The 12,046-nt window shown below is 45.1% G+C and overlaps 1 protein-coding gene across 1 annotated transcript; it reads right to left on the bottom strand.

Annotated features, from left to right (window-relative positions):
- Positions 1–451: 451 nt before the first annotated feature.
- On the bottom strand, positions 452–2,204 carry LOC119288742 (indole-3-glycerol phosphate lyase, chloroplastic-like). The gene is made up of 7 exons (XM_037568298.1): positions 1,946–2,204; positions 1,545–1,854; positions 1,358–1,434; positions 1,159–1,236; positions 990–1,067; positions 768–827; positions 452–680 (listed from the first exon to the last, which is right to left on the bottom strand). Exons 1-7 carry the CDS (start codon positions 2,165–2,167, stop codon positions 546–548), a joined length of 960 nt encoding a protein of 319 aa, XP_037424195.1. The 5' UTR covers positions 2,168–2,204; the 3' UTR covers positions 452–545.
- Between the last annotated feature and the right edge of the window lie 9,842 nt (positions 2,205–12,046).

Below are 12,046 nucleotides of genomic sequence, written 5' to 3'. Positions count from 1 at the left end.
GCTCCTGCAACTCAGGCATAATCTCCAGCACTGGAGCCATGACCTCATCGATGACTACACACCCAGGGCCCGTGAGCAGTACAGACATCGGCGACGCCTGTGTAGTACAATTGGCCAGTGAGTTGGGTAGGAAGGATGAAATAGGTGAACAACACTCTCTAACTATTGCCTCTCGATTGTAACCTTATTTTTATAGAATAAAACTCTTTTATTCTCGCAAAAAAAGATAGCTAGAAACGTAGAACGATGTCCCGATGAGCATGAGCACATCTTGTTTTATTTGCCGAGTCATGGATTCAAGCACATTTTTGTATATACACGGCTTATTCCAACTTGCTGTAACCGGTGAACTAGTTACTCAGGACCATCACCGGCCGGCCAAAGGCTAATGATACAATGACGATCTACTCGCTGAACTGGAAACACGGTAGTATTCCGATTTTAACTCCACATGCTGATAACGTATTGACGATCTAGTCGGAGTAGCTTTATTACTGGGCTTCCGATCAATTTATTACTGGTGCTGTGTCCATCCACACACTTCATCATGGTAGTGCATTCTTCATGCTCCTCGCATATGCCTCTAGCCTTTTCAATCCTTCTCTGGGCGAAGCTGCTTCACCCAACTGCCTCACCATCGCACTGCCAATGATCACCCCATCCGCACCCCATCCTGCAATCTGTCCATGTGCATTGATGTTTGTAATTACAGCTGTGGATCTTGTCAGCTCCTGGGACAAAATTTAAATGGTGACCATTTTTTTTACCTGCTTTACGTGTTCAGGTTTTGATATGCCAAAGCCAACAGCAACAGGTTTGTCAGTAACCTGCAAACAGCACAAACACATGGTCAGTGACTGAGAATTACTAAGCAGCCATCTAGACTTCATTCCTTGGACACAAGATCACGTGTATAAATTATAAAATAATAGTAATACAGAAGAATTTTACGGTAATTTTTTTTGTCTTCTTTCAAATTAAACACGTACCTTTTTTATCTCTTGAATGAGGGACTTAACCCGCAGGTTCACGTTTTCACGGGGACCTGTAACTCCATTGACGCTCACCTGCGCAATACGGTTAAGTTGGAGAATGCAGTGTTAATTAGGAGCTGGTAACTTTAAATGAACGGGGTGGATTGCATGTGCTGAAATCTACCAGGTAAATGAAACCTTCCGAAGCTTTCGTGATTCCCTTCATTCTTTCTTCTGGTATGGCTGGTGTTGTGAGCAGCACCTGAATACATCAATTGTATATCAGATTGATAGACCTTTCCTACTTTCTGGTAGTGCGATATCTATAGTGTATGGAATTTGAAAATGCTAGCTTGCTGATGAATGACACATAATGGAAATACCAGCTCGAGGTTGTTCTTCTTGGCTTCACTCCATAATGCATGCGCGGCTACATAAGGGAGATCAGGCACTATAAGACCTGGGAAGGAGATGTACATAAGATCAAGAGAAACTGGATCAGTAGTAGCTCCTGTACCTGCATGCCAAATTGTGAATATAATCATCAAATGAAGAGAAAAGGTTACCTACCGTGTACACCGGCTTCTTTGATTTCGGCCAACCCTCGACATAAGATAGGCCTGTAGTACGAGAAGAGCACCACAGGGCACGACAGCTCCGGCGTCACCTCCTTGAGCATCGCCAGCACGCCGTCCATTGTGGCACCGCCAGCGAGAGCCCTCGCACTCGAAGCCTGGATGATCGGACCGTCCACGTAGGGGTCGGAGCACGGCACGCCGAGCTCAATGACGTCGGCGCCACAGGCATCCAGGAGATGCAGCGCCTCTGCCGTTGTGGCCAGGTCAGGATCACCGGCGGTGATATACGGGATGAGCGCTGTCTACTCAGGGGACATCGACCCCAATATCCGGTCAGAGTCCACACGTCCGTTACATGCAATGTACAACACATGTACGCACATAAGCACGCACCTTGCCCTTAGCCATGAGCTTGGCCATGGTGACCGACACGGGCCGGCTCCTCACGGCTGCTGGCTTCGCCGGCGCCGGGGCGGGCGGAGCCACGGCAACCGCCCTAATGACAGGCAGAACATTCCTCCGCCTCGGTATCATCACCGCTGCTGCCATCCGCCTCGGGAGCAGCGACGACTGGAAAGACGAAGGATAGCAAGACGCATTGAGCGCGAAAGCCATTTCTCTAGCTGACTGAGAAACCTTCTTGTGTATTGGAGATTTATTGTTTGTGAACGATGCATGAGTTGCGCGTCTGCACGCCTTTATAGTATCGGAAATAGTAAACTTAGATGCAGCACCTGTCCAGGCTGCACCTTGCGCAGGTATGTGTGCATCCTCTAATCTACCCCTCTCCCATTTCAATAATCCTAAGACCTCCTTTGATTCATAGGATAGAAATTTTATAGGAATAAAAAAATTATACGAAGTGAGATGATATGCATCTTAATTCCTATAAAGAAAAAGATGTCATTTGGTGCATAGGATATGAATTTTTTCATTAAATCTAGGCTAACATTTTTTTTACTTCAAAATATGAAATATTGATTCCTATCCTACATAAGAATAGGAATTCATTCCTATAAGAGAGTGGTTTTTCTATACCCACCCTTGGTGCACTCCAATGTTTGTTTATGATCGTTTCTACAAAGTTTCGTATTTTTTCGAAATGTTGAGATAGAACTTTCAGCACCCGGGTGCCCCTACACCCTCTATGAACAGTAAATTCAAAACAAATTAAAAAAAATAAGAAAAATCTAAAACTTTGGGACATCGAACATCATGAAACTTTTGATGATCTTGCAAAGTTTTAGCTAAAAATAACATTCGAGGAGCACTCAAATAAAAAAACAAAATCATTGTTCAAAATTTATGTACATTTTTTAGCAGTGATTTTGTTTTTTTGGTGAGGGCTCCACGAAGGTTATTTGTTGCTGAAACTTTGCAGGAACATCAAACCTTTGATAATCTTTGATCCCTGAAAGTTTCAGATTCTTTTTGATTTTTTCCAATTTTATATGAATTTACTGTTCATGAGGGTGTATGGGCACCCGGGAGCTGTTAGGCATTTCTCTTTGGTATGTTTTCTTGCGTGGGCATACCAACACATCTCGAAAAAATCTAATACTTTGTGAGAATGATCATCAACAAATGTTAGAGAGACTTGCCAATTTTTATGGTCAAATGACATCCGAAGAGCTTTATACAAAAAAAAGACAAAATTACTGAAAATTTCTCAAAATGTACAAGCGCTCTTTGATCAAAATTTGTAAATTTGTTTTTTTGTATTTTCCTCGAATGTCGTTTGATGACCAAACTTGGCAAGCCTCTCTAACGTTTGTTTATGATCGTTTCTACAAAGTTTCAGATTTTTTCAAAATATTTTGACATGTTTTTTTGCATGGGTGCACCGTGTGGATGCACCGAGAGAGGGTTCAGCCACTACTTTCCCTTCCTATAAATCAAAGAGATTCAAAGGAATATTTCCTTTGCAAATCCTATTCTATAGAGTTCCTACAAACCAAATGAGGCTTAAATGTACGATTAACCTATGTAAGTTTTAACCCCCTCCCCTTCTCCAAATTTCATTGGGGTGAGACCCGCTAATCATAAATCAACTGATCGATTTGCTCAACATCAGCTCACTGTCGATCCTGAACCAACTGATTTGCTCCACATCAGCCCGTATGATGTATCACGTAAAAAATGATTGTAACTCTACCGTTGCTCCTTGATTTCAGGTGTGGGGCCTGGTGCTTCTCAATCAATTCATGTCAAGTCATTCGTTAAACCACAGTCCTAAAGGATTTGCCTGTAACACGAAGGAGGAACCCAGCTATATCTTGGACGCTAGACCTAGGTCTGGGTCCTTACGGATAGAAACTTACGCTTTGGCGTCGGAACCCTCTACAACAAGAAAAGCAATTCTCTCGTGCACGGGAGGTACCGTGCATAGGAGAGCCGCTGATTTTTCTTGAAGATCTGATGCTATGTATTGATGGTTTAATGCTGCTGATACTTGCTACATCTTTCTCTGACACATGAAAGCACATTGTCCCGGCTAGTCTTCACCATCCACTATAGGAATCAGGAACTTTGACGTCAGCCATGGCGGACGGCAAAGACACACATGCCGGACGGCAAAGACCTTTGCAGTCAGCCAGCTGACAGCAACACGTTCGGCTGAACAGGCTACGGCAAAGGCTTCTTTGCCGTTTGCTGGCGGACGGTAAAGATACAAAGGTCTTTGTCATCCGCCAGCTGACGGCAAAGAGCTTGGACGGCACATGTGTCAGCTTAGGTCCCGTTAATGGGTTAATGACGTGCATTGCGGTCGGTTGACGGACGGCAAAGACCTTTGTATCTTTGCTGTCAGCCAGCGGATGACAAAGACCTTTGTATCTTTGCCGTCAGCCAGCGGATGGCAAATAGCATTGAATCATTGCCGTCGGCCAGCGGACGGCCAAGCGTGCCACGTGGCAGCACCTAGGGGGCTGGCCTATTTGGTAGCTTTGCCGTCAGCTGGCTGATGGCAAATATTAAACGTTCTTTGCAGTCTGCTGGCGGACGACAAAGCAACAAAATAGGCAGCCTACTGCCCCAGGTTGCACAGGTAGCTGACACGTGGCATGTTTGCCGTCCGCTAGCTGATGGCAAAGCTCTTTGCCGTCCGCCAACAGACGACAAAGAGTCTATATAGCCCCTGTTTTTTCTTGAAATCATTCAATTTGACAGAATTTCACACACACACACACATATATATACACACATATGAAAATACTCTTGACAAGCATACCAACACATATACATATCAAATCATATCCCCGCCATATGGATATAATCATCCAACACATATACATAGCAAATGGTTTCATCCAACACATATACATAGCCAACATATCCGACAACAAGCATACAATGGTTCCATCCATACATACATATATAGGTAGCAAGTTTGACATTGTTCATCGTAGAAAATCAAAACAATAAGGAAGCATAAAAGAGAACAGTAGACTCCATGATTGCAAGCTTCCTCATCTAAAGCAAATCTGCAAATTGGGAAAGAAGCAAGTTAGAAGAAGAAGACTATCTAGAAAAAGAAGAAGAAGAAGAAGAGGAAGAAAAGGAAGAAGAAGAAGAAGATTTTTTCTTCTCTTTCTTTTTCTCCTCTCCTCTATTTTATCTTCTTCTTCTAACTAAGGTAGGTAAAAATGCCATTTTATTGCTAAGCTAGGTAAAAATGCTATGTGTACACTAGTAGAAAAAGGGCCATTTGTCCCAGTTCATAAGGGCCTTTAGTCCTGGTTCTAGAACCGGGACTAAAGGGTCGTTACTAAAGGCCCCCCTAGTCCCGGTTCTTATACGAACCGGGACTAAAGGCCCTCCACGTGGTCGTTGCATGGAGGTCAACCTTTAGTCCCAGTTGGTGCCACCAACCGGTACTAAAGGAAATTTTATGATTTTTTTTTATTTTTTTTGAAATTTTGTTTTTGAAATTTTCTCCGAATTTTTAATTTTCTGAATTATTTTAACCTCTAATATCTAATCAGCCCTCATCACTGCTCAATTTAACCTCTAATCTCTAATCACCCCTCATCATTCTAAATCATCTAACTTTCCGAACGGTCACCCATCCTCTCACTACCCTAGCCTGAGCACGCTTAACTTCCGGGTTCTATTTTCCCTCGTTTCCAAGTCTGCACTTGTTGTTTTCCTGACAATAGTAAGATGTCAATCCTATTAACCCTCAGGAGTTTAGCTTGAGCATGAAGTCACACATTTCACTGTTTGAGTTTGAAACTATTGTTCTAAGAAACAATAATTATTTAGTAACACTAATATTTCTTGAATTAGTAGTTTGACCACAATTTGACCAGAATTAAAAAAAATTAAATAATTATTTAGTAACACTAATACTTCTTGAATAAGTAGTTTGACCAGATTTAACGAAAATTCAAAAAAACCCTGAAATTTGAGCATAACTTTTTTTCCTTTTAGAATTTTAGGATTCTAAAAATTTGCAAATAGGCCGTAGGCGGTCAAAACTGGATGCGGATTTCCGCGCTGAACATTTTGATATATTATACGTTTTTTTCTGACATTGTATGCAAAAGTTATAGCCGTTTTACATTTTCCCTACACTTTTTGCAAAACATGTCCAAATTTAAGTTTTTAAATTTTCCTAACTAGTAGATGTAGTAACATAACTACATCTCGAAGGATTTTAACTTTTGAAGTTTTTATCATTTTATTTTGCTTTTTACAAAACTGAAAAGGCGATATAGGGGGGGGGGGTAGGATTTGGAAATTGCACCATTAGTACCGGTTCGTGGACCTTTAGTACCGGTTGGTGCCACGAACCGGTACTAATGCCTCAACCCCATTAGTACCGGTTCGTGGCATGAACCGGTACTAAAGGTTCGTGCCACGAACCAGTACTAATGGGCATCGCACCATTTAGTCTCGGTTCATGGCACCAACCGGGACTAAAGGTCCCATTTGAACCGGGAGTAATGGCTGTACGGTGCCCTAGCCGCTCAAACCGGGACTAATGTTCACATTAGTCCCGGTTCATAATGCAACCGGTACTAATGCTCTTTTCTGGCCGAACCGAAGCCCCTTTTTCTACTAGTGGTAGGTCATTTTAGATCTAAGCTAGGTAAATAGGTCATTTTGGAGCTTACTAAGGTTATTATGTCATTTTCGAGGAAAGTAAGGTAAGTCTATATCATTTTGGAGGTAACAAAGATTATCATGACATTTTTGAGGAAAGAAAGCTAAGTATAGCTCATTTTTTTGTCTAACTTAGGTAGTTATGCCATTTAGGAGGAAAGTAAGCTAAGTATGCATTTGTTAAGCAAAACACTAGAGAAAACTTACCCTCATCACAACAAATGCGATGAAGATTGCAACTAAGGTAAAGATTGATCCAACGACAGAATGATACCAAGCCTCATTATCAATGGCATATTTTCTAATCTTCTTAAGCTTCAGGCGCATTGCATCCATCTTCAAGCGCATTGCATTCATCTTCATCTTATGATCATCGACGACATCGGCAACATACAAATCCAATGTAATCTTCTATTCTTCAATTCTTTTAATTTTTTCTTTCAAATACTCATTTTATTTTTCAACTAAATTTAACTTCTCGATAAGAGGGTCGGTTTCAAATTCCGGTTCACATACCTCCTAGATTAAAATATCTCTGTCAACTTGATGGCCATAATTGTCATAAATGAGAAATGCAACAAATAGTTATGAAAGAGAATTTATCACATCTGAATCATAAAGCAGGCGAGGGCCGACAGGGACGGAAGTCAACACTACTAGAAAAAGGGCTATAGATGGGATTGACACTAATGGCGCACCAGACAAGTGGTGCGCCATTAGTATATACTAATGGCGCACCACCTTCTGATGCGCCATTAGAGTTGAAACTACTAATGGCGCACCTGGCACACGGTGCGCCATTAGTATCAATTTTTTTGAACTAGTGCACCTGTCCAAACATACTAATGGCGCATTCACAGGCAGTGCGCCATTACTAGTTGTAACTAGTAATGGCGCACCTGCCAGAGAGTGCGCCACTAATGTTGTTTTTTTATTATTATTTTTATTCCTTTTTTTGCAAAACTACTAATGGCGCACTCGCACGCGGTGCGCCATTACTAGTTTAAACTAGTAATGGCGCACCGTGGTGTAGTGCGCCATTAGTATGTTTTTTTTTGCAAAACTACTAATGGCGCACCACCAGGGGGTGCGCCATTAGTAACCTGGATTACTAATGGCGCATTTGTGGTTGGTGCGTCATTAGTAAGTGGGCAGCAACAAGATATTTTGGACAGCCTCTCCTCCCACACTCACTTTCTCCCCACTTCATTCTCTCCACCGCCTCCTCCTTGTCTCGGGTGCCTCCTCTTTTTCACCTCATTTCCACCATAAATTCATTCAAATTAAGTGGTTAAGTTACCTTGTTTTGCTAGGGAAGTAAGGGCGGAAGCTATATTTATGTTGTTCTCCCTACAACAATGTGCACATGCACTTTTTATGGCCTAGCTAGATCTATGTATGTTCGTGGTGTTGCATATGTTTGTGGTTTTGCATATGTGTTTGTGTTTGGAGGTGTACCGGTATTTGAAATGCGATAGTTGCCAATATTTTGCCGGAATGTTGATTCATTTCCGTTTCGGCGAGAATTTTGGCATTAAGCATTCTTTTTGGTCCTATTTTTAGGGAAAGTCATGCCAAATTTTTTCTTGGTTCTAAAATATCGTTTTGCTCTACCCCGCAGGCGACCATGGTCCGCACGATGACCGAAGGCATCGTGAATAGGTTTTTGAGGTCCGCGAAGGCTGAGATGCTTCAAAAGAACGAGACGGAGATAAGATGTCCGTGTCGAAGATGCAAGCTGAATAGCCTTATTGCGGACCCGGATTCCGGGCAGGTGCGGGACCACCTGCTCTTGCGTGGTTTCATGGATGGCTATCGGTGGCAAGGTGATGAAGATGACTACGAAGTCGTCCATGGGGGCCGGGCAAGAAATGAGGAAGGGCAGCAAGACAACCACCGCTGCTCGGGCGGGCGAGAAGACGAAGAATCCCCAGGAGATGATCACGACGGTGATGCTGTACACAGTCATCATGTAGAAGAAGATGCAGGACATGATGATGATGCTGGTGGAGCAGACGAAGCTGGACCATCGATGGGCTGGGTGCAGGACCCTCATATTCAAGAGCTGCTTCTCAAGCAGACGGATAACGCAAGAGCTGCCGCCCGAGAGAAAGCCAAGATGGATCAACTTGAGTTAGATGCGGTTATTCCATTGTATGAAGGATGCAGGCCCGAGGATACCCGCCTGAAAGTAACGCTCATTGCTCTGGAGATGAAGGTAAAACACAAAATGACCGACGCATGCTTCGACGAGAACATGTCATTCTGGCATGAACGTCTTCCCAAGGGGAACAAGTGCCCGACCAGTTTGGAGGAGGCGAAGAAAATCGTGTGTCCTCTGGATTTACCGCACGTGAAATACCATGTGTGCATGAACAATTGCATCATTTATCGGGACGAGCACGCGGAGTCTACCATATGTCCGGTGTGCGGTGTCACTCGATACAAGAAGAGGAAGAAAGCTCCTCGAAAAGTGGTGTGGTACTTTCCGATCACTCCTCGTCTGCAGCGGTATTTCGCGGACCCTAAGGTAGCAAAGCTCCTGCGTTGGCACGCGGATAGGGAGGAGAAGAAGCGAGAAGATGACGCAAATGATCCGGAGATAGATAAAAAAGACAAGATGCTGAGTCACCCTAAGGATGCGAGCCAGTGGCAAGCGTTGAACTTCGAATACCCATAATTTGGGAACGATAGAAGGAACATCGTGCTGGGCGCGAGCACCGATGGAGTCAACCCGTTTGGCAGCCAGAGAAGCACACATAGCACCTGGCCTGTGTTCGTCTGGATGTACAACCTTCCCCCTGGTTGTGCATGAAGAGGAAGTACATTCACATGAGTATGCTAATTGAAGGGCCGAAACAACCAGGGAACGACATCAATCTGTATCTGGGGCTGCTGAAAGAGGAGATTGACACGCTGTGGAAAACGCCAGCCAATACGTGGGACGCCGCAGAGAAAGAATATTTCCCCATGAGAGCCGCACTGCTCACGACGGTGCACGACTATCTCGGTTACGGATATCTTGCGGGGCAGGTAGTCCACGGATTTTCTGGATGCGTAAGGTGCATGGATGACACAACGTATCGCCAGCTAGATAGAGATCCCGGGTCTTCGAAAACCGTGTTCATGGGACATCGAAGGTGGCTTCGCGATGATGACCCGTGGAGGAAACGCAAGGATCTGTTCGATGGTGAAACCGAACCCCGAAAACGCCCGTGTACGAGGAGCGGCGAGGAAATAGACAAGTTGTTGAAAAATTGGAAAGACTGCCCACTGCCGGGAAAGAAGCAAAAGGCGCCAGAGCCGCTGCTGAAGGTATGGAAAACGAGGTCTGTTTTCTGGGACTTGCCGTACTGGAAGATCCACCGTGTGCCTCACAGCCTTGATGTCATGCATATCACGAAGAACGTGTGCGAGAGTCTGCTTGGTACCCTGCTCAACATGCCAGAGAGGACCAAAGATGGGCCGAAAGCAAGGGCAGACTTGAAATCAATGGGCATCAGGCAGGAGATTCACGCTATATATGATGATGATGATGATGATGATGATGATGATGAGGCGAAGCAGGACACAGAAAGTCGTCACAAAGGCAAAAAGGCCAAGAAGACCGGAAATGACTACCCTCCCGCGTGCTTCACTCTAAGTCAGGAGGAGATCGAGCAGTTTTTCACCTGCCTCCTAGGAGTAAAACTTCCTTACGGTTACGCGGGGAAGATAAGCAGATACCTAGACCCAGCGAAGCAGAAGTTCAGCGGGGTGAAGTCTCACGACTGTCACGTGCTGATGACGCAGATACTTCCAGTTGCAATCCGTGGGATCATGGACGCGCACGTCCGTGAAATGCTATTTGGCCTATGCAACTTCTTCGACGTCATCTCTCGGAAGTCGATTGGCGTGAGGCAACTCAGAAGGCTACAGGAAGAGATCGTGGTGATACTATGCGAGCTTGAGATGTACTTCCCGCCCGCATTCGTCGACGTTATGGTGCATCTGCTGGTCCATATAGTGGAGGATATCATCCAACTCGGGCCGACGTTCCTGCACAGCATGATGCCGTTCGAAAGGATGAATGGTGTCATCAAAGGATACGTTCGCAACATGTCACGTCTAGAGGGAAGCATAGCCAGGGGCTTTCTGACCGAAGAGTGCATCTCCTACTGCACGAATTATCTAGGCATCGAGAACCCCGTTGGTCTGCCCATCAACAGGCACCTCGGCAGGCTCGCTGGATGGGGTCACCGTGAGGGTCGCCGCGAAATGCATGTCGACTTCGAGGGTCGACTCGCCGACTTTGAAAGAGCAAACCTAGTCGCGCTACAACACATAGACGTGGTCGATCCTTGGGTGGTAGAGCACAAAACCTTTATTAAGAAGACGTACAATGACCGAGGCCAACAGAGGACGAACGGAGATATACTCAAAGAGCACAACTCATGTTTCACGCGTTGGTTCAAGCAGAAGCTTCTGTCGTACCCTTTACATGAGGATTCTTCCGCGGAAGAACAACTCATATTCGCCTTGTCACAGGGCGCCGAGCACAACCTGATGACCTATGAGGCGTACGATATCAACGGCTACACATTCTACACCGAGGCCAAGGACATGAAGAGCGATGGTTATCAGAACTCCGGGGTAACGATGGAATCCTACACCGGTAACGACAAGGACATATACTACGGAAGGATCGAGGAGATCTGGGAGCTGAGCTACGCTGGAGAGAAGGTCCCGATGTTCCGTGTCAGATGGGCCAAGAACGTCATAAAAGAAGACCGGTATTTCACCACCATGGTTATACCCGAAGCCAAATCCAAGACCGCGGGCGCAAACGTCACCGCGAAAAATGAGCCATGGGTACTGGCTTCCCAAGTGGACCAATGCTTCTTCATTACCGACCCGCCAAAGCCCAGTCGTGTTGTCGTGAGGAGAGGCAAAAGGAGATCATCGAAATGGATGGAGTAGCCAATGAGCAAGACTTCGACAAGTACGGCGACCCGAGGATCGAACATGACGACGATGATGAAGTAGCAGCATACACCACAAGAAGAAGCAGGACCACCCTACCTAAAGGACGTCCGTTCCATAGAAGAACTCCATTTGCGAAAAAGAAGGGCAAGAAGATTGTGAACATATAGCTAGCTAAGATCGATTGTATTTAAATCGTAGACTTCATTTCTCGATTATATTTCATGGGCACTTTTTGAACTATCATGCATATTTTTTAATTTCATGGACACTCGATCTCGATCCTCCTCCATCTCGATCGCTATCCCACCTTGCCAGATCCGGTCCACCGGCCGCCGCCGCCGACCGCCCGCACCCTCTCGATCCCCCTACTCAACCGCCGCCGCCGACCCCCCGCACCCCAGATCCGGTCCACCGGCCGCCGCC

This window comes from Triticum dicoccoides, chromosome 4A (genome assembly GCF_002162155.2).
Source record: "Triticum dicoccoides isolate Atlit2015 ecotype Zavitan chromosome 4A, WEW_v2.0, whole genome shotgun sequence".
Classification (NCBI taxonomy): Eukaryota; Viridiplantae; Streptophyta; class Magnoliopsida; order Poales; family Poaceae; genus Triticum; species Triticum dicoccoides.
Note: the sequence above shows the minus strand (reverse complement) of the source record. Positions and strands in the feature narration are given on the sequence as shown.

Bases quoted from the DNA above. Each gene is read 5' to 3' on its own strand.
- LOC119288742 (XM_037568298.1), bottom strand. From the start codon at position 2,167: ATGGCTTTCGCGCTCAATGCGTCTTGCTATCCTTCGTCTTTCCAGTCG. The intron at 828-989 runs GTACGTGTTTAA...TGCTGTTTGCAG, and splicing joins TCATTCAAGAGATAAAAAAG to GTTACTGACAAACCTGTTGC. The intron at 681-767 runs GTAAAAAAAATG...GCACATGGACAG, and splicing joins AACCTGAACACGTAAAGCAG to ATTGCAGGATGGGGTGCGGA.